This window comes from Tympanuchus pallidicinctus, unplaced genomic scaffold (genome assembly GCF_026119805.1).
Source record: "Tympanuchus pallidicinctus isolate F22 unplaced genomic scaffold, pur_lepc_1.0 scaffold12, whole genome shotgun sequence".
NCBI classification, from domain to species: domain Eukaryota; kingdom Metazoa; phylum Chordata; class Aves; order Galliformes; family Phasianidae; genus Tympanuchus; species Tympanuchus pallidicinctus.
The window spans coordinates 11,550,549-11,576,916 of NW_026294637.1; the positions used below are offsets into that span (position 1 = coordinate 11,550,549).

The 26,368-nt window shown below is 39.6% G+C and overlaps 1 protein-coding gene across 10 annotated transcripts in view; it reads right to left on the bottom strand.

Annotated features, from left to right (window-relative positions):
* Positions 1 to 26,368, bottom strand: part of MYO5A (myosin VA) — a 96,373-nt gene that overhangs the window by 19,020 nt on the left and 50,985 nt on the right. For 6 of the 10 annotated variants that reach the window (XM_052672353.1, XM_052672351.1, XM_052672349.1 and 3 more), the window contains 17 exons: positions 24,548 to 24,688; positions 23,878 to 24,003; positions 21,307 to 21,390; positions 17,891 to 18,052; positions 16,665 to 16,762; positions 15,949 to 16,035; positions 15,741 to 15,849; positions 14,425 to 14,636; positions 13,343 to 13,499; positions 9,636 to 9,875; positions 8,912 to 9,160; positions 7,695 to 7,788; positions 6,728 to 6,876; positions 5,857 to 5,970; positions 3,543 to 3,689; positions 2,748 to 2,801; positions 1,914 to 2,141 (listed from right to left, as the gene is read on the bottom strand). In XM_052672353.1, coding sequence (XP_052528313.1) covers positions 1,914 to 2,141; positions 2,748 to 2,801; positions 3,543 to 3,689; positions 5,857 to 5,970; positions 6,728 to 6,876; positions 7,695 to 7,788; positions 8,912 to 9,160; positions 9,636 to 9,875; positions 13,343 to 13,499; positions 14,425 to 14,636; positions 15,741 to 15,849; positions 15,949 to 16,035; positions 16,665 to 16,762; positions 17,891 to 18,052; positions 21,307 to 21,390; positions 23,878 to 24,003; positions 24,548 to 24,688 — 2,451 coding nt within the window. The remainder of the gene's footprint in view (positions 1 to 1,913; positions 2,142 to 2,747; positions 2,802 to 3,542; positions 3,690 to 5,856; positions 5,971 to 6,727; positions 6,877 to 7,694; positions 7,789 to 8,911; positions 9,161 to 9,635; positions 9,876 to 13,342; positions 13,500 to 14,424; positions 14,637 to 15,740; positions 15,850 to 15,948; positions 16,036 to 16,664; positions 16,763 to 17,890; positions 18,053 to 21,306; positions 21,391 to 23,877; positions 24,004 to 24,547; positions 24,689 to 26,368) is intronic. The other 4 variants (XM_052672354.1, XM_052672350.1, XM_052672348.1 and 1 more) reach the window with 1 other exon arrangement.

Genomic DNA, 26,368 nt, shown 5'->3' on the forward strand with positions numbered 1-26,368 from the left:
AGCAGCCCTGTTGAGAAGGACTTGGGGGTCCTGGTGGACGAAAAGTTGGACATGATCCAGGAGTGTGTGCTTGTAGCCCTGAGGGCCAACTGTGTTCTGGGCTGCATTAAAAAGGGGTGGCCAGAGAGAGAGGGAGGTGACTGTTCTCCTCTACTCTGCTCCTGTGAGGCCCCATCTGCAGCACTGCGTCCAGGCCTGGGGCCCCCAACACAGGAAGGACTGGAGCTCTTGGAAGGAGTCCAGAGGAAGGCACTAAGATAATCAGAGGGCTGGAGCACCTCTCCTACGAGGAAAGGTTGAGAGAACAGGGATTGTTTAGCTTGGACCTTGCTGTGGCCTTCCTTTACTTGAAGGGAGCTTATAAACAGGAGGGGGAACGGCTGTTTGCAAGGGCGGACAGTGATGGGCGGGAGAATGGTTTTAAACTGAGACAGGGGAGGTTTAGGTTAGATATTAGGAGGAAGTTTTTCACACAGAGGGTGGTGATGCACTGGAACAGGTTGCCCAAGGAGGCTGTGGATGCCCCATCCCTGCAGGCATTCAAGGCCAGGCTGGATGTGGCTCTGGGCAGCCTGGTCTGGTGGTTGGTGACCCTGCACATAGCAGGGGGTTGGAACTAGATTGTCACTGTGGTCCTTTTCAACCCAGGCCATTCTATGATTCTCTGATACATGTAGGCTATATATAAAAGGCGGGGAAATGATATCTCAAATATTTGTCACTGTTTGTTTGTTTGTTTGTTTGATCCCATTAAATAGTTCTGGTTAACAATTGTAGAAAATAACATGTACCTTGTCCTCCTGGCAATCAAATTGGTGGGCAAGAAAGAAGAGAAACAAAACATTAGAAAATTTTGTCTGAGCTGCAGCTGTCCAATCTAATAAATAAACTGTCTGTTAGCCATCCCACTGGTCACCTTCGCATTTTCCTCATAACTAATGCAAAAAATCACAATTTGGTCCCACCATCACTGAGAATAAGTTATTCAAGGATTTCTATTCAAAAATTCACTTATAGTGCTAAAAATATCGTAGGAAAATGAGTTTTGTTTGCTTTATAATTAAATCATTTGAAACAAGGTATGTACACCTCCATGCATCACAGACTTTCAACTCATTTTGGACAACTATAAACACACTTCTGCAGTAAATGAAGGAAAGAGAAGATGTATCTGTTAATTCCCGGCTGCAGTTACAAATGCTAGAGTTCAGTTCAATGGAACTGATTAGTTACTAGTTTAACTGATACCTTTTCAGGTTAAGCAACTTATATTCAAAGCTATTACTTTGCTAAGTATCTCATCAGAATTATAGCTTTATTTTATTATTATTTTTTAGAAAATACACTTCAGGGAATGTGATCTATTCTTCTAAAACATGTCACCTATCAAGCAATAATATGGATTTCATATATTTTCATAGGTTATCTTTACAAGATTTTATTGTTTTTCTGTGTGCAGTCATTTATGAGCCTGCCTAGGTTTAGCAGAAATTGATCCTCGCACCTCCTGCTGGACTGTTAATTAAAAAGAATTCCTGACAACACAGTAAATTTCCCAGTCAAACTACATAATTCGCAAGAAATACAATACTGCTCCAAATGAGAATCATTTCTGCATCATTAAAAGAGTCTGGGGAGATCTTGGCCAGACAGTCTGTATTTGACAGCTTGCTATGATCTGTATATCTTCATGAGATGCTGGTAGATAAGCCCAAGGTTGGTTTATTAACAGTCTCCCAATTTGGATTGCTGCAATTTATGCAGCAGTAATGGATGAATAGCTAACACTTAGAAAGGCTTTGAAACGTAGATAATTTTTTCTGCCTTTTCAAGCAGCTTGATAAATTAAATAAGGCATGCGAGTTACACAATATAACTTCACTACCCAGTGAACCTCTTGACTGGTAATTTACCTTGGGTTGAATAGCTCCTTTCTGGCTAACCAACTGAGACCTCAGGATAAGCACTTCTTCCTTGCGTACTTCCAGTTCTTCGCTTACTGAAGTCAGCTGATCCAGGAGAACTCTGTATGCTGGAGCACCAGGAGCAGTTACCTCTGGAGATCGTGTTTCTGTGAGGGCCTTCTGCAGCTCGTTCAACTCGTTCTTCAGTTTTTTATTCTCAGATTCAAGCTCTTGACGCTGCAAAAAATGGAGACAATCCCATCAGCCAACAGCATGGCAGAAACGCTGAGCATCTGCAACAAACCCAACAATCCCTCCCCTGTCCCCAGCTGCATGCCCGACAGGTTTCACACATAGGGCTACCGTTAGACTGAACCCACATGTGTACTGTAGTATGTGTAGATTTGAGGGGAAAAGAAAAAAGAAGCAACAATCCTTTTTTCTCCTATTCTTCCCTTAACAACAACAACAAAGCAAGCTCCCAAAACAGCAGCCAACAGGATCAGAAGATCATGCATCATTCAGGTTTACTAAGAAATATTTGAATTGTTAGTGGCCTAAGGTATGTATCAATTTAAAGAATGTTTCAAATACAGAGCTACATTTATCACTCTATCTTTGCTCAAATTAACTTGCAAGCTGCACTAAGCCCCAATCATACACTCTATACCTTAAAAAAAAAAAGGTATTCTTACAATAAAATACTTCCAGGGGAATTTTAATTCTAGTTTTTCTAGCTAATATTCTGAAACAGCAGAGCCGATGTAACATACTACACCAGCACATATAATTGGTGGCAATATATTCACTAAAAAATAGCAAAGAACTCCTTTTTAGATTTACCTTGAGCGATTCATACTCCAACTCTGCACCTCTTATTGGAGGCCTTTCCTCCTCCTGTGAAAGAATACAGATTAGTGTGAAAAAAACAAAGGAATAAGCAATCCTTTCTATTCCTTATTTTAGTTGGGGCAGGAAAAGGAAAGGGAGCTGAAAATTTTTTCCTATAGAAAATGCTCATTCTGGTACTGCTGAGCACTTTAAGTTGAATATTGGCATGGTCTCACTTAATTGTGTGTTGAAGGCACATAATTGGTTAATGTAAATAAAATCATGTACCTGTCACAGATAATGAAACAGAGCCAATGAATGCCAGAATGTTTAAGATATTCACTGTTGAAACAAATGCCAAAACTAGTTTAGTATTTTTACGAGTACTTAAGGATGCCATATGAGAGAATTACAAATGAAATCTGCTAAGCAAGCTTGTCTAATCTCAGCATTTTGGCTCTGCTTAAAGTACTTCTTATTCTGCCTAAAATTACCAATTACTTATTCTCCCCAACATTTAAGTTAGTTGTTATAATTTCATTCCTCAATAAACAAAATACCAAAGTCCCAGTGCATTTGGTTCCTTTTAACTTCCATCATAGGATCTCAGAAACCTTGGAAAAGTAAATCATCAGTAGCTAGTACTGAGTCCTGACAGTACTAAGTACCAGGCATAAAATGTGTGGTAAAATAAAGCAAGTACTAGGGAAAGAGAAGGACTTAGTAAAACCCAGTCAGCATTTGCACAGCTGATATTTCATCAGAGATACTCTGGAGTCAGCATTTGATCAGCTAGAAGGAGGACACCTTAGCTTTGGCACGAAGAGCCTGTTCCTCCTTTCTGTCCAGTTCATCCTGCAGGGATTGCTTTTCTTGCTCCAGCTCCGTAACCCGTTTCTGCAGCTTGAGGAACAGAGACATGTCCAATGGTGCCTTTTTCTCACTTGGCTCCTGCTTTAGGAAGAACAGAAGGAAGTCAAGAGGCATTCCACTTCCAGAGCTAAAGGAAGCACTACTGTAAGTAAAAAAGGGAAAACAGACTGGGGAAAAGAAATGGCACACAGAAATGTTACTTGATTCTGAGAGTTCACTACTGGCATCTAAAACGTTTCATCAGCTGTCAGAATGCTATTTCAAAAAAGGATCTACTCACATAAAACATATCTATGCCTACAGCCTAGCAAAAGGAAGCACCAGGGACAATCTAGCAGACAGTAGCCTATAATTAAGCATACCTTTTAATCTTACTTGTTTGGAGGGGAAGGAGAAAAAAATGTCTGTGGTTAGAATCATTTGGAAAGCAACTGGCAACCAACGCTTTTTCTGTTTTTTCTCCCCATTTCAAATTATCTCTCCTGTGAGTTCTTCAGATACAGAGAACTCTCTCTGATGAGTATAGATTTAGGTCCATGACTAACCAAGGTAATTTAGTGGGATGACATAAAAAGGTACTAAGAGATATATTTCATGCCTTTTTGCTTTTATTATGCTAATTAAACAGCCTGTTCTGGGACTAATCCACTAGCTTTCTCACCATTTTCTGGGCAAGGACCAGCCATCCAAAGGTCCATAAAAAACTGTTCATCAGCCATTTTGTACTTTATGTAGCAAGAAGATTAAAGCATTTACTATCAAGTGCACCATAAAATTTTGAAGCCTAGAAAAGGAACTAGAAAATTAATAATAATGACTTAGCAGATAAGCAAGTACAGCCATTTCCATTTCATCTCTCACTGTTGAGAGGAAGGCTCATAAACTACACTGGCAGCTCAGGAAAAAGAAAATGGACTTTCAGGTTGCTGGCTTTATTGTTTCATAATGACATAGTGTCTGTTTTTGTGATATGGTTTTGTGTCATTACCCCCTTAAAATTAACAGCACATATTGAAGAGAATATAGATTTAATCTTAACAGTGCTGCACTTAGTCACGCTACTGTTACTTTTTTTTCTTTACCATTTATGTTAAAAATAAAATCACCAAAATTGGCTCTAGAATAACAACTAAATAAGTCTATTAGCCAAAAGAAAAGATGCTATTCGGCTTGTAAGTGAGATCCAATCACACATAGTTGCACTGTCCTTTTCTGAACTGCCTATAAAGATGGGAGCATCTTTCTGAAATAATTTTGCAAGGTGGAAAGGGTAAATGAGAAAGCAAATCGTGAAAGACACTGCTGAGAACACATGTCAGCAGGAATGTGTCATGGTGTTTGCCTCCCTGATGGAAAATCACTTTCCGTGGATGCTTTCAAAAACAGCCTGTAAAACAAATTGTGGAGATAACTAACCTAGAGGGCAAACAGAGGGAGCTCTGTGATTGCTCACAGTTATAAAAATCTCCAGTATGCACAAAAAAACTTTGCATCTGCCAACTGCCAAGCACAGCCAGAGCACAAACCTGACAGCTTGTTGCTGGTAGTAGCCCCACTCCCGTGGGACTGAGAGGGACAAAACGTACAGTTGTCTTGGAATATACAGAGAAGGCTTGGAGATGCAAAACAATTACTGATGGTTATTATTCATTAAAGAGAATCATATTATTGAATATTTAAAAATAATCTGTGATTTCTGTTGCTCCATATTCCAAGGGATAGTATATTTTCTGAGTTTTATTTGTCTGTATGAAATGGAGAAAAAACGAATTGATGTGAGGTTCTCACCCCAAACAGGGAGCACATTTCTTGAACATCTTAAGAGTGCAGCCTGCCACCTTGTCTCCTTTCATCCTTGAAATACTTGGCGTACAGACTTCTCAGGAACTCTCATTGGTTTTCTGAGTTCCTACTTTGTGGTGAAAAGTTGATTGTGCTTATAAACACTGGCAGGCAAATGTTTTTCCAGATGCAAAACAATTGGAGGTCCAAGTGTTTAGTCTGCATTTTCTGTGATGTGAAAGAATTCAAAGCATTCTTTCACAAAGTCTTTTCAAATAGGATTACAGCTAACTACAGAATGAGCTACTCTCAAAAAGGAGATGGAAACTAGACAGATTTAGCATTAGATTTCTCAACATATAGTGTTCACAAGCACATATGCAAAAAAAAGAGATAGGAATGACTCAATCATTGATCAATGAAAAGTTCTGTTGTGTTTTTTTTTTTTTTTTTTTTTTAACATTACCTCCATCCTCAGTGGTAAGTCTTCTGCTTCTGTGATCTCAGAGCTAAAAGTATATTCAGATTCATTGCTACTGTGAGTTGAATCCGTTCTTTTGTGTCCAGGCTTGGGGATGCTCTGGAGTGCAAATTAAACAAATCAATACCACTGTATGTTTTTTTTCCTGTGACTGTCTCTTCATACCTAAAAGTTAGCTTGTAATATATTTGGTTATTATTCCACAGCTACCACTATTTACAAGTAAATGTACTTGATTCTGGTCTCTTGTGCAACCTAAATCTATGAGAAGTAGTTCACAAAGAAATCTACGTAGACAGATCAGATGATATGCTAACAAGTATTGCTGCAGGAAGCAGAATCAAGCAGCAGTATCAAGCAGCAGTGCAGCATTTCGTGGGAAAGGAAAGCTCATTTTACAGGAAAGGTTCAGTCAGGGTAGAAAAACACAAGCAGAAATTCTTCAGATTTCTAGGTATTGGAGTGAGGAACACTTTTTTGTCCTGCCACATACAATATTCGTAGAGCTATCAAAAATTTAATACTAGCTCAATGTGGTACAAATAGCCTAAAAAGTGTGAATAACTTCAAGGCAAAGTAAGGGCTGAGAGCATATGCATTATCCCTAGCAAAGACCAAGCAGAAATTTAGTCTTTTACCACAGAAATGAAAATAAATGAGAGAAAAAAAAAATCAACTATTTTAAATGCATGTTTTGCCTGAGCAAATCTAATTAATCAATAACTAAAACAACAAACTCTGTTTTCAGGTACAGTAAAAACTGGATGGCTGAGAGCAGTTAGTTACTATTACACCCATAGATTCTGCCTAAACACACCTGTGAACAGCTTTTGACTTCCCACGTTCAGGCACTTACCACCATTAAGTTCATTTCATCCTTGAGGTCATCGTACCGCTCCTCCAAGCGGCTGAACTCATTCAGCAGGTTCTGATACCGTAACCGTTCATCATTCAGGTCCAGCTCCAACTGCTTCGTTTCCTCCACCAGCTTCTTCTCCATGGTCTCTGTCACAGAGAACTCAAAATGAGAACTCCAGTTTCTACCTATCATGCAGCTCATCCATCCCGTAGGTACAGGACTGAACTAGGAACATATACTGAATGCATCCTGTTATGTGAGGCTGGTTTGTGGTATTTGTGCTTCTGTAGGGACAATCAAGCTAGATATATTAAAGACCAAAGACTTACTGTGACAAGCACAGAATGGTTCACTCAGTTTTTCTGCTTCTGGCTTTCATTAGCAATGCCAGGAGGGAGAAGGAAGAGGCACCAGGCCAACGATGCATTATTTCAAAAGCAAGATGTGAGATGTTCTGCAAGTCAAGCACTTCTCATCGCAGCTGCTTCCATCATAACCTTCACATCTAGAGCTATGGTTTTCTGGCTGCTGTTTGCACAGTGATAGCAGCAGTTGCCACAGCAGCTCATAGGGCTCAGAAATTTTGGATCAAACTTACACCTTCTAACGAGGAAAGCATCAGGCACTCAAGTGTCTGCCTACACAGGGACCACAACATTTGCTTTCACAATTAGTACATCACACTGGAAAACTATGCTGCAGTAGATTCATTGAATTAAACATCAGAGCCTTCTTTTACAACGTAAAACTTTGCAACAAGAATCCTCACCTAAAAGATCCTAAACTCACAGTGAAAAACTCAAACAGTAAATATTTCTGACATATGAGAGTTCTTACAACAAAGAAATTAAACTATTAATCTAATGAGGAATACAAAATAGCAGATTATCTCAATTTAGCCAGTAGAGTGTGCTTTACAAGCAAACATGAAGTATAAAATCTGAGCAAAGAGAACAGCACCAACCTGTTATCTCCTTTGCTTGGTCATGGATGCGGCGGTTCAGCTCCTCCTTTTCTGTTTTCAGTAATGTGTTCTGCTCTTTCAGTTCTGATACCAGCTGGAGAGATAACAAAATATCTGGCTCAGAATGCATTTCATCTTCCATCAACAGCTCCAACAGCAATTACATCCTTGTTGTACGAGTTCAAATATTTAGGCTTTTAATGGTCTCTCAGATAATTAAATCTGTGAGCTAAGTTGCGACATATTCATTTCTCAAATTACTTTCCTATGTACACCTCACTTCAAATTCTCCCATTCATTTTGCATTTATTCCATTTCTGATCAGATGCTGAAACTGCCTTATACTACTCCATTATGCCATTTTCCAGTGAAGTCACAAAGATGTAATTTATTTCTTAAAACTATATCTTCCTAAAACAGGAACAGATTGCTAGCTCTCTTGTATATTCCCTTGCTTTTGTTAATACAGTAATCCAACATCCACCCAAAAGCTGTGCCACTTCAGCTATGCTCAGGTTTGCCAGTTACTCATTTGTCTCTGTTTATGGATATATCAGAGTCACTCTGTTTAATCAATTAACATTTTTTCTTTTCATTCAACTGGCCTTGAAATGCATCATGGCAGCACCGCATAATGATACAATGGCTCTTCCATTATACAATACTCAAAACTTGCTCCATATCAACAAGTAACTGTAACATTAAACAACTTGTTTGCTACATTTGTACTTAAAGCACAGATAAGGGGTTAGTCAAAACCTGTTTAACTAGAGTGTCCATACATACGGGAACTCAGCAGGCTAATTATTTAAATTAGACAAGATATAAGTAGGTACTGTTTGAATACGGTGCATGAAACTGATTTCAGATATCTATACAACTGTACTCTCTAGGTAGGTAAAATGATTTCTTCGTAAGATATGCTGTCTTGCACTAATTGAGTGAGCTTGGGTATTCAGATTGGCAAATTCTTTCAATATAAAAATCTGAATAGACCAAGTAAATGTACTTACACATAATATGTAAATTTACCATATTCTTCAAGCACAGGTGCAATTATTTAGGCATCAGACCTATTTACTGTTGTACAGCTATAACACTAATTAAAAATACTGTTAAATTACCAGACATACAACCAAAGCAGTTAAATCTGACAAAACGTGAGTGGACACCAGGCTCCTGTAAGTCTGCTCATGCACCTGGGACTGCATACTTACCTGCTCAGTTTCATGTTTGTATTTGTCTGCCCATTCCTCAATTGTCTTCTTCTCAGTCTGAGTCTGTTGCAGCTCCTTCCGCAGCTTGGCAATCTCCTCCTGGAGGCTGAGAACACGATTGGTTGCATTCTTAGCTTCCTCCTCACTCATACGAAGCCTCTCCACATCACTCCGAAGCTTCTCTGTCTCTGTGCTGTATGTGATCTCCAGGTTATTCATCTTCTCCAGCAGAGATTTGTACTCTTTGTTCTTTGCAAAACACAAAAGAGACATTGTAGCAGTTGGAGAAGTTCTGGTTTAAGGAAGCTTTCTGGTTGCTTACAGAATATACTGAGATAGGGGAACAAGAGAGCAGTTCCCTCCTTTTCAGTATCTTTTTGCAGGAGAATTGCTCTAAGAGGTGGCAGAACAGTCCAGTCTCTAAGTTTACACATCAATGTACTGAACTAAAATCAAACAAAGAGCCCACAAACACCAAACTTGATCATATCACCTTCCCCTTTAATTGAGCAACTGGAGCGCTTCCAAAGAAAGACTGAAGCTAAAGGAGCAGATGCTTTCTCAGTGCTTCTGAGAGACACAAACAGATGTTTTAAGATTTCAGTTCAACTGCTGTCTACTCTTCTCTTCTCTCAGCATTATTCAGCAGAGAAGAGATTTGCAGTGAATGCCCAGTGCTACAGAAGGAAACACAAGACTCCCAAACGCCTTCCCAGAGCTTTACCTGTTCATCAATTTTCCGCTGCAGCTGCATGATCTTGTTCTCCAAGCCAATGTGAAGCTTCTTGTAGCGTTCCACAGACCGAGCCTCTATCTTCAGTTTCTTCAGCTCCCTCTTGGCCATCATGCGCCGGTAACAGCATTGCAAGTAAACAATTGCCTTCAAGGTCCTGCGGTAGTGCACTCGAGCCAGCCAGCCTCTTACATGTTTCTGAATAATAATAGACTTGTGCTCTCGAAGCATCTACAGTTCAGAAAAAACACCACAAGTGCTATTAGAGCTACACCTGCTCAGTTAAATCGACTCCATAATGAAAGGTGTAAAGACGATGTAAATAGAGACACCTTAGTCTGAAAAGAGAAACTGCTGGTGAAATGTAAAAGAAATGAATCTGGAATTAATTTTTTAAAAATAGAAGAGTAAAAGAAGACAGGAATAAGGAAGACAAAAGAAAATAAAAATAAAAAAAAACCAGAATTAAGAACGTGGAAAGAAAGAACCAGAGACATGTTGAAGAAGCAAGCATTCCTTTCTGCTGATGTCAGATCAAGCAAATTACAAAAATACATTATACCTTTTGTCAAGATTACAAATACAATCCAGATGACCGAAATGTTTTTTTATTGCCTCTTTTACTTTTAAACTTCTTGAAAGCACTGACATATGCAGCACAGAATTCATCAATGCACAGCATAAAAGCACTGCACTTGACACACAGTGCAGCTATTACATACTGTAACCCAAAGAACATTACAGCAGTAAGAACAGCCATACCCTAAGATGACTGAGCTACACGTTCCAGTATGTGTTCTTTTCTTTTTTTTCTTTTTGCTTGCCATTCCTTATACTTGTCAGCTGGAAAAATATTTTCCTCCCTATATATTTTAATCAGACATTTTAGACTGTAGTAATTCCAATGCATTTGATGGCAGAATTTTCAGTTATAGATTTAAGATGTAAAAAAAAAAAAGCAAAATTAGTTGTAGCTATTTTTAAAAAGTCACTTTAATGAAACATAATCAAGAAATCAGCCAGAGATTTCCACTAGGAAGACTCTACTATGTGTTTCTGGATCCTTCACCCACGGATTCAGTGATCCCCCAGGTTTGGAGCACCTGAATTCCTGTAGACCATAGCTATGCTGGGAGAGCATGTCTAAACTCACAAGGCTTCCAGGACTCTGAGAACTCCAGAGTTCACTTAATAAAACTTCTGCAAATTAAACAGTTTATTCTAAAGAGCAAAACTATTTAAGATCTTGTGTTACTTACTGGATTTGGTAGCTTAAAGATCACACATAACTTCACATTCTTACAATGATTTACCACAAAGCTGATAAAGCAAACCAGTACTGTAATCAAATTTTATTGTATTTTACACTTCTTAGCAAATGAACTGGAATGTGTTAAAAGCCTTACATTTTCAGATCAATGAATTTGAAAGGTTCACTGGCAAAGTGGCGATATTCTAAGAAATAGAAGCTTTCTGCCTTAGCATTCATTTTTAAAGAAAAAAGCGAGGACTTGGAATACCAGTGCTCAATTCAAAAGCAGGAAATAGATCCCTAGAAACTACAGCAAGGTCAAAAGCCAAAGTCCTTCTGACTGCAAGTAACACAGTTAGCACTCCTGCCTCCTCCATACGTGCTTCCTGAAATAGTCTTCCAGGTTACCCATAGATGCCCTAATAACTAAGATACAACTAGTTTCAAGCAGCACTGTCACCTGGAGCATGAAAGCAGTAAGTCCCATAGAATACCTCCATTGTGTAGGGATGGTCCTCATCTGCCAGTGAATTCTCACACCCATGCAATCCAGTGATGAAACAGTACGCTCCAATGTGAGAGTATCAGAAAAGTTACTTAATTTATCAGGTATTTTCTCCTGGAAAATATAACCTGATAACCTGATTTTAAAATATAACCTGATAACTAAATTCCTTCTGAAGCGAACAAGCACATTGCAAAGTCTCAGGCAGAAGCTTTCCCCGGGATGTGTGAAACAGATGATTCAACCATTTCAAATTCCTTCTGTTAGTCATGTGACTGCCAACCTGTGCCCTCTGTTATAAAAACAACAACAGATACCTTTCACAATCCTAACTACCGACACAGGCACCATATATTATGGACAGTCACAGCTCAGCCAAGGGTGCAGTCACAGGACGACCTTTCAGTTTCACTCATCTGCAATCACCATGAACTTCAGAAGATGTGTTTACCTCTGCATGCACAGCTTGCAGAGCTTGTGCTTCTGTCTCTGGACGTCCCTGTATCTCAGCTTTTGTAAAATAGCACCTTTATGAGGATGATATCTACATGCCACAACTCAGATGCAGTCGATGCACCTTCCACCTGTGTTGTGAACTTTGTGTTTTACTGTGGCGAACATTCACTGCTCAAGGGGGGAATTCCCTGACAGGCAAATACAACCACTTCATATGGTGATCCCTCCAGAAATCCACAACAGACTCATAGAATCATTAAGGTTGGAGAAGACTCCCAAGATCATTCAGTCCAACTGCCAACCCATCACCCTGCCCACTGACCCACTTCTATTACCAGGGAATAAAACGGATCTATATAACATCATGCTACAGGACAGATGTAGTATACACCACTGACTAACTTGACTATGACTGACTTCACTCCTGCAGATGAACCATTTCCTAAGGATAGCCTTTATCCCACATTATGCTGTGACCTGCATCTTGCTGTTGTATCTGCCAGCAGTCATATCTGTCAGACCATGGTTATAAACACATATATTCTTACAACATAAAATATGGCTTCTAATACTGAAGATGTCAAGAATTCTAATCAAAAAAAGCAAAGACCCTCACAAAACTGCTGAGTCAAGCAAAGTAAACAGAGCTTAGAAATTCTGATCAAGGATCCTTACTTCCTAGTAAGGATGCTACTTAAAACTGTTCTCACAGAAAAGTGCCATGCAAGCTGGCATTTTGTAATCTAATCATCTGAATCTTAATTCTGTTTCCAGTTCTATAACCACTGAAAAGGAAATTATAACTTCCTTAAAACAATTTTTATTTTTAATCAAAGACAGTCAAGAAAACGTTAACATTATTGTTAGGGCAGAATTATAGCAATTTATCTCCAAAATGAAGCCAACATCAACACAAAAAAAAAAAACACAAAACCAAAACACAAGAATCTGTCAAAGTTTCAATCTCTCTTTTTTTTTTCTTTTTTTTTTTCAGGTATCTCTTTGCCAACATTCATGTCCTTCACATATTCTCTCAACCCCCTCCACAGTTTTACAGATTCACTGAAATTAGGAATGGAATAGGAATACCACCACATCATATATGCATACTGATGTGAGCAGTGCTGGTTTGGACTCACAAAGGCATATCCACACAAATCTATTTTCAGTATTTAAGTGCCTCTACATTCCATATAACAAACAAAAAACATCTTCTCAAGCCTGCAAATCCTTGTTAGATGCTTCACTGACTGCATGGAAAGTCTATGCATTCATATTAGATGACAATGTGAATACCTCTGAAATGAGTGATTCACTGATTACAGTATCAGAACTTTCTAATCTCCAGGTGCTGCCTTTCCAACCATTTGTTTGTGCATTATGCATAACAGCATGCAGGTTCCCAAGGGGACACCAGAGAGCAGCTTCATTCTGAAGGTACGTGGAAATAAAATTAGAGTAAAGGAGTAAAACATTATTTCTTACCATCTGGTACTTGTTTCTGACCAGGTAACCTCTTAAGAGAGCCTGCAGAGCAATAGTAGCATCTCGCATGCACTGGTATCTTTTGCGGACCACATACATGCGCTGGAACTTCTGAATAATGATGGCAGCCCGTGTTCTGCGCAGGAACTTGGCATAGCTATGCAAGAAAGATTGCAATAATACCTGTAACTGTTGTCCAATATTTTAATACTGTTTTTTACATCCTGCAAATTTATTCACTTTCTCAGGAATTGCACACTTTCCTTCAGAAAGCTGTCAGCAGTACCACGTACTGACTTGCTATTTTACCATACAGCAGTACAACAGAACGATGAACAGAAACCTTGCAAGGTTTTCCAGGAGTCGTTTTCACTTGTTCTAGAAACTGTGCTACAGAGCTGGCAAAATAAATTCAGCTTCATTTCTCATCACCTTTTCTCCAGCATTAAACCTATTTCTGCTTCCAAACTTCCTCTCCTAAACTCACCCTGTAGAAAATGTTTGTTCATTCCTGGTCTTCTCAGGAAGACAATTGCAAAGCATTGTGACATAAGCCTCTCTTCAAAAGTAGATGCTTACAGTTTTCAAAACCATCTTGTCTTTAATGACACCACCTTCACTCCTACTCTTTGGCTCATGCAGGGCCATCACTCAGGAGTAAATCCAAACAAATGACTCTGGCTAACCTAATTCCCTTCACAGCTGCATTCTGGGTGACAAATCACTTCTCTAGCTGCACAGACCCAGTCAGGAGCAGATATGGAAACTGGTCAGTGACAATTTAACCAGAAGTCCTGCTTTACCTCACTTTCAGATATATCTCCTAGAATTAGTTTTATTCTGCTCCCACTAACAACATATTGTTCTAAGCATCATCTGGCTAGGGTGCTACTGTCCTCTTATGAAGGTCAAAAACAGGCAGGAGAGACACACTCATTATATTCAATTTCCTTAATTTTCCTGTAAAATCATTTCCTCTCAGCCAGCATAGAAAGGAGAGAGCAAATATATCACATTTAAATGTCCTACTTAAAGGTATCTGAATTGAGGCTAGTGTGGATTTTCCCCAGAGTATTGCTTACCATCGTGCCTGGTACCCTCTGACATATCTCTGAATGGTGATGGCAGCCTTCCTCATACGCATGTACTTCTTTCTCATCAGCCAGCCCCGGATTGTCTTTTGGATGCGGATACAGGCAGCTCTCAACTTATCTGCCCTTATTTTTTCAAGATAGGCTACTTGACCAGCCCGGAAAAATATTTTTGTCTTACCAAACTGGTACTTATCCTTGTCCTATTTTCAGAGGAAAAAAAATGAACAGTTATAGCATTAAATGTTAGCAGATTAAAAAAAAAAAAAAAAGACATGAAGGCTAAATGAAAGTACCATTAGTAAAGAGGCAAATTTACCTGTGTAATATTTAAAGTAAATCTAGACTTGAATTAGCTAGTGAAGGAGAGTATTTTCTCTGCATGATTCTGTTAACAAATTAATATAAAAAGGTCACAAGCAGGGCCTGAAGAAATAAAACAAGGTATTTGCTTAAAGAAGAATGCCACAAAGTTTGTGAATGACATGGAAAGCTATAAGAGATGAAGAAGAAGCCCAGAGGATGAAAGTGATACAGGCAATGCACGTTTGAAATTTCTTGCTTAGGCAGTGGAAACTGCCCACTTTCAACCATATTATACAGTACAAAGGAAGCAGCTCAGGCTTCAAATGTGTACTCATCATTTACTGACACCAGGACTGAGCCAGAACAAAACACAACTATGCTCCTGAAACACATCTGAAATTTCAAAACTAAAGCAGGAAGAGAATGATATTTTATCTCTGCATGGCTGCTGCCCTTGTTAGGGGGAAATCCTGAGACAACAGAAACCATAGAAAAGTACGATAAAAAAATTATTTTGTTGATTTATTGATGCCAAGTTGAAATGAATGGCAAAAGATTTTAGTTAAGTCCAGCCAATGACACAGTTCAGAAAGCCAACCTGTCTGCAGAATACTTATTTTTCTTATTTCCATAAACATCTTAACATTGGCATTGTACTTCAACAAGGTGAATTTCTTGCTTTTGTATCTTTAGAAAACTTTATTTCTTTCTCTTCTGCGTAAGTCTCAGTTAATCACCCTCTACTTGGGCAATACTTAGAACTGTCTCTTTGTAGCCTGATTTCCTCCACTGCTCATTGGTTCTTAAAAAATCCCAAGAAACCACATCAATTCAGGTGCAATTCTGGTGCTAATGGCATAGTCTGGAAACGAAGGGCTGCAAAAGGAGGTAAGAGTTAAAGCAAGGGGCTGCTGTGGTATGACAAAGGCTGATGGCGCTCAGCAAGGAGACCTATCTTTATTCCTTCAGATTCCAAATGCTTTAAGGACTACATCTAGTACCAGAATCAGCTTCTCCAGGACATTTTTACATGTCTGCTTTCGGTCACTCAGGACATCTTTCTGCTTCATCAGAACACGGTAACGGCTGAAGAACTCTTGGTATGTCCACCTGTTCCATAAAACACAGATGGCGTCAGTTCAAACAACAAACAATTTTCTTACAAAAAATAACTGTAGCTGAAAACAATCTAAAAAGCAGCAAACACACCTGGAGGGGAAACCAGCTGCACTGATTCGGATGGTCTCCAGGACACCGCAAGCTCTCAGCTGCTGCACTGCTCGCTTTTCGTCAAATCTGTGTGGGATTAAAAAGAACCTGTGGGTGTGGGGTTAGTGTTACCCAGTACCTTTGGATCGTGGGATCTGACAACTGGACAGCAAGTACAGGTAGTGCTTCCAAACTCAGCAATAACAGAGAACAGCCTGATCACAGAATTCAGAATTGCCTGAGCTGCTTCAAGAAGCTCATCTACAGAGGCCTTGTCCCATTTCTCACCAGCCTGCCTGACACACGTGGTCATGGAGGTCTTTTTGTGCCCAGCTGTTAAACAGGCATTTGAGAAAAGCTCTGAGCAAATTCATATATGAAAAAAGATTAGGAATAACTGGAAATAAGAAAACAGTGTAATTAGTAAGAGCAAATTCCAGCAAATGTAAGATATGCTGTCAGTCAAATTCAAAACAGCTAAACTGAAATTGCAGGTATTTCTCACATATCACCATGCAAGAAAAAAAGCTCAGAAAGAACCCTCTAGTCCAAAACATACCCTGCTGTAAGCACACATTGGCATGCACATAACAACAGAAGTGAGGCACACCATTGCACTCCTGACTGAGCAATGTTTAGCAGAACCTCGACCCCGAGTCCTTGGGGAATTCCCCCCGAATCCCAGGCCTACATGAACCATACACAAACCAACTTACGTGAATGGAAACTTGAAGTCGTTAGGCTTAATACAGCGCACATAGTGTGGAGTTGTAGCGTTCAGGGTTTCCATCAGCAGATGAAGAGAGTTTCGAAACTTATTGAAAAAGAAGGGGAAAACATCAAGGAATAATCTCAACTGCCATGTTTGAAAGAATCTCAGGAAGTAGATTGAGCAACACTTGCTTATTCGTGATAGTGCTTTTGGTAGAAAACACAACATCAACTTGTTTTTGTTATGGCAACAGATACTAGATCCAGATATCATTTAGGGGTGAACTACATTACAGCCAGAGCTCTAAATGCTAGACTTTACGGGAGTAAAACTCCCTACAGGCATGTGATAAATTACAAAAACATGTGATAAACTGATTTATTTTCAGCTTCTGCCTATCTCTTCTATGCTAAGAGTTGTCCAATCCATATCTTCATGAGTGAACTTCACTGCTTTACTGAATAGCAATTTAATTTTATATCAACTTCAAATAAAATTTAAAATCAACAGAAAAGAACAATTATCATTTGCTTTGGCTCCAGTGATTCCAGTGTCACACCTACTGATGAGAACTCTGGATGATATTCTAGAAGTCCCAGACAAAGGAAAATGGAACTGCTCAATAGCACAGTGGTACAGACTGGCAAGTACATTAAAACTGAGTACCAAACTGTCACAAAAAGTTCTCATTGGCTTCAGTGAATATTCCAAAGGACAATCCACCACACATAAAGCGCTAGCTGAGGACAAATCCATCCTGAGAAAACATCTGTTAAATCTGTTGATTGGAAATTAACGAAGAATTCAGCCATACCGATTTACACACTTTTAATACAATTCTGGCACATACAGATGGATATTTTATGTTTAGCCCTCTGTGAGTTTTCTGAGGATTGAACTCATACTTTTGAATTGAGTCAATGAATGTGAAAACTACCAAAAAGACACAGTACAAGATTTTCAAAGCTTCTCAGCATCCAACATGTTAAACCTACCTCGCAAAAACATTAGTTTCTGATTTGGCACCACATTAAGAATTGAGCTCCCTGAAACTCTGGCCCAAATTATATTAGTAATTATGGTACATTTGCATTAACTGTATGTCACGAACAACTGCAGTGGTCCCAAAATCACTAGGGACCCCAGGAATCACTAGCCTACCCAAAGACCTATTGGACAGAGGAAGGTAAAGAGCAAGATTATTTAACACAGCTGCATCCTTAAACTCACCTGATGTCCCACAGTTTTCTTATGCTCCTTGCTAGTTTGACCTGGCCTGGCCTTGGCTGGTTTTACAGGAGTTCGAGATAACGGCACACGGCCTGAAGAGGTGGCTGATGTGGGACTGATGACCTTTTCCTCATCCTGGAATAACTCTGGCAGCAGCTTAAACTGGTATAACAGCAAAAAAAAAAATTACAGAGAGTAAGAATGCAGCAAGTGATGGCACACATTTGTGCTTAAGGTGGTTACAAACCAGGCTCTGTTTTCTTCAATGCCACATAGGAAAACAGGAATAAATAGCAATCAAAACTATTGATTGCTTTAATTTTAAAATTTAAGGTATTAAAATATTTAAAAATAAATAGCAAACAAAGTAAAATAGCATTCAAGATCGCAGTACAGTGAATGGGTCATGGTTTAATACTAAAAATGTGTGGATTTGATCAGTGAGTCTCCTTCTGAAGATAAAATTCTGATTTGAGTTTTCTTTTCAAAGAGCCAGCAATAGCTTCCACGTGAAACTGTCAGATACTGACAGCAGTTTTGTAAGTACCAACTGCAATTATATATGGCTGCTTTGATGACAGAGGGAAGCAACGAGGTCCTTTCGTATTTCAGTGGTGCATAAAATTTCTTTGTGTGGTTGTGCAATATATGGGACACTGAATAACCCTGCAAGCAACAAAGATTATTCCTCCTCTATCACTCTGAATTGAAACAAGAGGAATCATCAGCTAAAAAGCTGTCAGCTAAATTCATGTGACTGAAGAGCTGCTATCAGACCTGTGGGAGTGGAAATAAAACCTGAAAAATCTTTCCACCTATCATTCAGATCTTCCGGTTCCCTTTCTCTAATGACTACAAAATACACCCATAGATAATAGCTGCCTTGAGATAACTTGTAACTAAAAATAGCACCATCAGGTCTTTCTACCAAAAATGGTATCACTTCAGAAGCATTACAAAAATAAGAAAATCTGAACTTCTCTATCTGTCAGTGAATAATCTTTCATAGCATCCGTGCATTTTCCCACAAGAGACAGGAACATTCACTTTATAATGCTAAAGGTGCTTGGGCTAAGTACAACCTAAAAAATAAAAAACTGCTTTTGCCTTTTGGTGAGCATGCATGATATCCAACAAAACATGCTGTGCAACAAAATGGTATTTGTGCTCTGTTGTGTGCCAGATGGGCTAGCAGAAGGCATCAAACAAAAATTCTGTGCTAGCATCTAGCACAGAATTCTAGCTTAACATAATGGCTCTGAATGTTATAAAGATATCCTAAATCACTGGATTTAAAGAGGAGTATTGCAATTCAGCTTTATCTCACCTAAGTCTCACAGGTCAAGAGCACTATTACCTTAGATTCCCTTAAATTACCGCCTTAGCTCTGGATGAATGACATCTCCAGAGGGTGATTTAGCCTGTCTCCTTCCACTGACTGGACAAAGACTTTAGGATGTCTGGAAAGCTCATTCAGCTGCCTGCAGTCAGACAGTATGAAGCTATGTTTGTAGCCATCTAAATTACATAGCTGAGTCCTTTAATTCCATACAGGAACTTTTTTGAAAGCAATACGCTTTGTCTGAAAGTACTGATGCTTTAATGCAACAAGGGCAAAGGTGAGGAAGAGGTTCCCAGTGTCTGAGTGCTGGATGGATGAGCTCTAAGCTACACATTCCCTCCCTCTTCCCACTCCTGAGAAAGCCTGTCTGTAAAAATGGATAAGTACATTTCAAAATCACAATTTTCAGTTACTGCATACAGAAGAAAGGTGCAACATACAGCAGCAGAGGTCAACAGGAGAGCACTGCTGACAAGATCCACACTGTAGGGGCACTTCTGTTTTGGTTTGGGTTGTTTTTTTCCTATCTTATCAGTTTTCTTTGTTTTACAGAACACTAGGAGTGTTCAAAGAGAGGGAAAACATTGATCAAAGGGCAGATAATTCACAGGGTAGAAAACAAGCAAGCATTTTTCCCCTGTAATTTTTTCCAACTACTTGACATTCTGCTGATATAGTCTTACTGACGATTTCTTTCAATACAGATCCACAATAGAAGATCTTAACAACATGCTAGTAGCAAGCACAGAAGCTGAGGACATGCATGTACTTTCATGATACATGCACAGAAACTGAACTGATTCAAGCAGGTGCTGTGGGTGGGTTTAAAGAGAAAGCCAAAATATATAACTCAACACTACACTGCCTGCCAAGAGAAGAGTTTGTCATGCACTTCAGAGAGCAGAGAAGCATTTGAGCTGTATGTTCAAAGCCCTAGCAGCGAGAGTGTGCATGGGCAGGATGACAGATGATGCATTCAGTTGAGAATTACCTTCTGTTGAATGTGCACAGCAAACCCAGAGAAGAGCAACAACAAAGAAAGAATAAAAATCAGCAATATAATCATATTAAAGTTACTAATAAATAGGGTCTGCTGAAAAATAAAAATGAGACATTCTCAAATTCAAATTTTGGAAAACATTTTGGTAAAATTTACCATTGGGAAAAATTGGTCTTGTTTTTTATCACTGAGACTGGACTGCCTTAGTATAGTGAGCTGGCAGCCCCCGAGCTGCTGCAGCGCTCCCTACAGCAAAGCAACTACCTGACATGTTTCAGAGCTTCTCTCAGAGGAAAGTTTGCTGTAGTTCTTTCATTATACTACACATTTTAATCATTTAACTTCATAAATCAGCTCAGGATACAAACAAAAGAAGAAAGTTTTGATAGAATAGCATAATTTTAAGCATTCTGTCCTTGATACCAAGCTTCCTGGGGCACTAGAGCTAGCAAATTCCCAAGGGTCATCACACCACAATGTTAAGTTAATTGACTTTACCTTTCAAAAGAGCACAACCAGCATTTTTTACATTAAAAAAGTAGATAATGCCACTGAAGGCTTGTTCTATAATATTACTTCATGCAAAGTATTTTCATTCAGATATTATCTGTCACAGACATAGAAGGTGAGGCTCACTAAGTTCTGGTTCATGTCCTCCATGTTTGTAGATTTCCTTCCTTTCATTTTGCTTCTGGGACAGAACTTGTCTCTTGCAACACTATTCTGCTCAATTGTCAGGCCATAAGCAAGCAGTTTCTGCTTTCAGATTAAAAAAGCCTTAACTGCTAAGCCTTCTTATGGTACTACAGTATATTAGAGGGGAAAAAAAAAGGGAACATTTTGATCTATTGAAATCAGTGGCTAAATACATACAGTTCTCAGCTGGAAAAAAGGCTACAGGACTTCCTAAATTCAAATGGATAAACAAGTAAATGTGATATAAACTATGTTCATCTTCAGTCAAGGGAGAAAAATTTCCTGGTTTTATGAAAGATTTCTTAACTTAAGGCTTTATAATGCTTAACTCAAAGCATTATAATTACAGAAAGAAACAAAAAGAATCCTTATACTAACCTTACTTGATTTTAGGACCTTAATTTGTTCTTCATAAACTGTGTCCTTGTTCTTTTCCAGAAAGCCTTCACACTGATATTCCACCTGAAAAGAATTGTTTAAAAAAACCCCAAAAACTAAGTATGTAATAAGTAGCACAGAATCTACATCTATAACATTCACATTAAAATATAATTCTTCTGGATGTTGAAATTATCTGCTGAAAATGCAGATCTTGCTCCAAGACAGGCTTTCCAGTAACTGTACAACATCAAAACATATAGAGATGAATACTGCTATTGCAGTAGTAGACCTGATATTCTCTGCAGAGCGGTGCCTGTGGCAAGACAGCATGACTGAATGGATACTGTAAAGGTAAAGAATCAAAATTTGTATTAAGCATGTCTATAGTGAAGTCATCAGGACTGCAAAATTGTGAGAAACCTGGGTACAACTGAGAACGAAATATCTCATCTCATTACCTGACAGGCAGTAAGTAAATCTGCCTGCAAGTTGTTAGGAAAATGCCTATTTGCACTCAGAAAGATTATTTGTTTGAGAATCAGTAAGTCTGCCTGTTGTGACAACACACTGTGAGAACACATGGTCTTCCTCTATCACAGGGCCACAGATTCTTGGTCAAAAACCGGCCGGAGCTTCACATAAAAACCTAATATTCCACAGTCCTAATTCCAGGCTGAACAAACACTGAAAGTTCCAGTCACAAGTTTACACCTTAGAATTCAAAGACAGTTAGCATAAGGATGGCAACTCTGCTTTCAGGTCTCGCTCTGATCTTGTCTCAGCAGAAGTGCAGGCTAAAAAAACACAATAGCGAGCCCTTAAAATGACTCTGCTCTTTCACAGCAGACAAACCGGCGTCCATCAGCAGACATCTTCCAGTACTGCCACTTAATTCTTACACAATCACACTATCCCCCAGGCTGCAAAACAACATCTAATATATTCCTAGGGGGAACACAAGGGGGATTTTCCAAGGTCTGCCCATAACTCGAAGCCCACTGCACGTTATTTCAGGTACCACTTATGTTCTTACTGCGGAGATGATGCCACGAGAGGGCAGCAAGACCTCTGTTTTCTCCCAGAAAAGATGACGACAAGGCACGCAGCTCCCTCACATGCCAGCTACAGTCTTATTTTTTCAAGATGTCTGTCTGTCCTCACATAAGCACACAGGAAAGCACACGTTGCTTGGCACACACAATGCACTGGGGCTCAGAGCTCAGCCAGTACCTGCCTGCAGCTCCTTTTAGCCTTCCTTGGACCACGATTCTCAGAGCAGGCACAGGAACATCCAATTTTCAAACATCAAACTTTAGACTATTGAACGATATAAGAAACATGAATTAAATCCTTCTTGTTCTCTCATGTAGCAAACGAAACAGAACTCACAAACCTGTGTATGGTCACAGAGCTCTCAGGGCTTTCATTAAGATAACACCAGAAACAACAAGAATAGGATCTCTCCTGTGTAATTTGAAGAACCTCTGAGAAATCAAAAGGAGGCAAATAAAGTACTCCAGGCCCTCTAGTCAGTACATCCAGACTGATGATAAGAATTCCAGAGCTTGTAGCCACAGCTTTTTGACAAAGCTGACAAAATTCTGAACCAGCTTCTTTATTTAACACGACAAGTATCTTAAACTGGATTTTACCTTTTTTCTTTCAACCCAGCTGGGTTGTGTGCTGTCAGGGCTGGACAGCACATGCACTCCACTGAGTTTGCCAGAAGCAGCTGCTCACTGACCGGAAGAGGCGAAAGGTGGGAAGAGTGAGACTCCAGCGATAACAGCGGGATGTGTTGTTAGCTTGTTGCCTGTTTGCAGCAAAGCTAGCATTCATTTGTTATTGGTCTAGCTAACACTACGGATAGATTCATGATTTCCTATTTTGCCTAATGTAATTGGGATTCATGTTGTGACTTGCAAATGCACATTTTGAACAAAGGACGGTGAGTGATTACAGCATGTGATAGGAGTCAGGAGCTCTTGTTTGTCTTCCTGGCTCTGCACAGCTGCCAGCTCAACTTTCTTTGGAGCTGGTGTACAGGCGGGCAAGAAGCCGAGCAGAAAATTAGGCTGCTGTCCACCAGTCAGCCCGTCAGCTTGTTCTTTCTGCCTCGTGGCCAGTGGGAATGCTTCCTGGGCACTCCCTACCCCACCTCATCTCACTGAACGGCGTTAACCAAAAACTGCTGCTGAAACCACACCAGCTGAAGTGGCTCACCCTGACTGAACTGAGGGAGAAAGCAATCAGCTGAAGCCTCCAGCAGATTGAACGGTGCTGTAACAGGCACACAGAGCCGATAAATTCATGAACTGGTATGAGATACAGAAACATCTGTCAATTCACAGCCCCAGTTTTGCATCCAAACTGCAGACATGTTTCACCAGGCGGTGGGGCAGCCCAGCATCTGTCCCATACACATCTGAGCAGTTCCTAGGCACAAGCTTCCCCCAGGCTGGGAACACCACAGCCCTGCTCCCTGGCGCAGCACTTGTCTCAGCCTCTCCCTCACCACCCCCCCCACCTGCACATCTGAAAAGAGCTAACCAGCAGAAAACTCCTTACCTTGTCAGCAAAGTGTTTGATGATAAAAGCCTTATTGGATAAACGTGGTTTTTCAAAGAGGGCACATTTATTCAAATGAGTATTGTACAGTTTTTGGGCCCACGTGTCATCCGAGCCTTTTGGCATCTACATAAGAGAACACAAAGCCATTTAAAATGTCCTGCAAGCTTTTTCAGTAGCAAAGGAAACTAAGGAGGTGGGCACAGTATTTTTCAGTTTGCTTTCAAACTCTGGCTCCTCGGATTTCCAGCACTGCCCTGAGCAAGTAGCCACGTCCTTGCTTTCCAGACGCTGTGGACTGGGCACAGCCCTTATCGCTGCTATGCGACACGTACGATGCTCAGCACTTTCAGAGTCACACACACACGCCGGTGAGGATCCCAGAGAAATGGTACCTGACTGACAGTGGGCCAGAATTTATCTACCACCACCAGGCTGAGTTCCCACTGAATTATCATAGACTCATTAAGGTTAAAAAGAAAAAGAAAAACATGACTAAAAATCATTTTTTCTCCTTCTCTGATTGCCAATTCTGTTTCTATATTCCTTAAAGTATTTAAACAGCAGAGCATCAAAATAATGGCTACATACAGATTATTTTTCCCTGTGAGGCCCCAGGTAGCAGGATAGATGATGATTTCTTTCTCTATGAAAGCCCTTGAAAACACACCTTGCATTCCTCATCTAACAGATCCAGAACTCCCATTTTGGCTTCTATGAGGTTGATGCAAGGCTGATTGTCATAGAAATCAATCAGGGTCCATGGTATTTGTTCTTTCATGTATTCTTCTTGTTCCAGCTTAAACACGTGCTATGGGGCAAAAAGAAAACAGTTTTCCGTGAAACAAAATGCAGAATAAATACATCAAACTCCCACTTGAATTCAACTTGGCACATTTAATCCAGGCTGTCAACGTGGTGCACAAGTTAAACTGAATAAACCTTTTAACAAGTAAGTGTATGAAAGACAAATTAACCTTTTTGTCTGGCCTAAAAACAACAGACTGAATTAATGCATTCGTCCATACTCTGTGCATGTAAGGTCTGCTTTTCCTTCTCGCACATTGTTCCACAGTTACTATAAGCTTCTTTTTCTAAAAATAACACAAGACCCTGAAAAAGCTTCAATAACAGAAACAGCAACTTTTAAATTGTGATTTGACACACACTTATGATTTCAAATTGACGAATATTGCTCTATTTCAAGTAAAATTACACCATAAACCTTTTGTGTTTTCTTGTAAAACAGCAGTTCCATTTTCTCTCAAATGACTGATAAGTTTTTCCGGAGATGACGTATTACACTAAATATACTCCCAGCAAAAACCTGCAAGAATGACTAAGAGTATTAGCACAACAAACTTTGTGGAAAATGCATCTGGTACCAAGATCAATAAAAACGGTGTTGGATAGTTTTAAAAATGTATTACTGATAAAAAAAAAGCAAAAAAAAAAAAGCCCCTGCACAGCTTAAAAAATGTGCATAGGAAATAAACTTCAGGAAAAAATACATGATAAAATATTAAACAAGGAAACTGTGGTCTTAACAGCACAAGCATGCTTTTTAAGAATTAAAAATACTGCTGATTCCATTTATTTTAAATTATATTTTATCATCTATTTAAATTTTAATGCATACCAACTGCTGTAACAGGCAAAAATAAATTCAAAACATATCCCAAGCAACACCAAAGAGCAGCACTACAGGCACTATATAGGGGATAGCCAGCAACACCTATAGTTTTGGAATCAGCCTTGATTGCCCCCTTAATTCAGCTCAGAAGTCCATAAACACTCGCAGTTTTCCAGCACACACCATTAAGACAGCACAAGCCGCCCTGACAAAGCAGTTTATCCTTTTTATTTCATTAGCTTAACATGATCCTTTCCAAAACAGCGCTCCTTAACAGTGCCCGTGGGAGCCCTTCCATGCTCATCCACTTAACAGCTGCATTACATGCAAGTTAATTCCTGACAGGAAAGTAAATGATAACATTTTATTGGTGCATCGTATCTAAGCCATCTACACATAAACCCATTTCTTTATTATAAAAAATTAGCAGTTTGTGGAATGGTTCTCTCAGCAAGGGTTGACCAACGTGCTGTCCTAGGGGCCCTTACATCATGCTTGCTGCACTAATCCACAGCACCACCTGCTCCATTCTGCCCAAAGTGTAGGGAAGCAGAGCAAAGACTTATCAAAAACCTGGCCAGCACAAAAGTACCAAGCTGTTAAATCAACAGGCTGGATACTAGGGGAGGATCACAGCATCATAAAATAAAGCCATGCTGTGGATAGAGAAGATGTCACGGTTTCATGTTTATCTAAGTTGTGACATCTGTCAAAGCAACATCATCTTTAATTATCCCAATTCCCGAAGCTGTGCTTTCTCAAACAGCAGCACAGAAGCTGCCTCTTCCATCGTTCTGCGTCCTCCTGCCTCAAGTAAGAGACAAGAGACAAGCTGTTGGATGAGAGAGAGGATGGGGT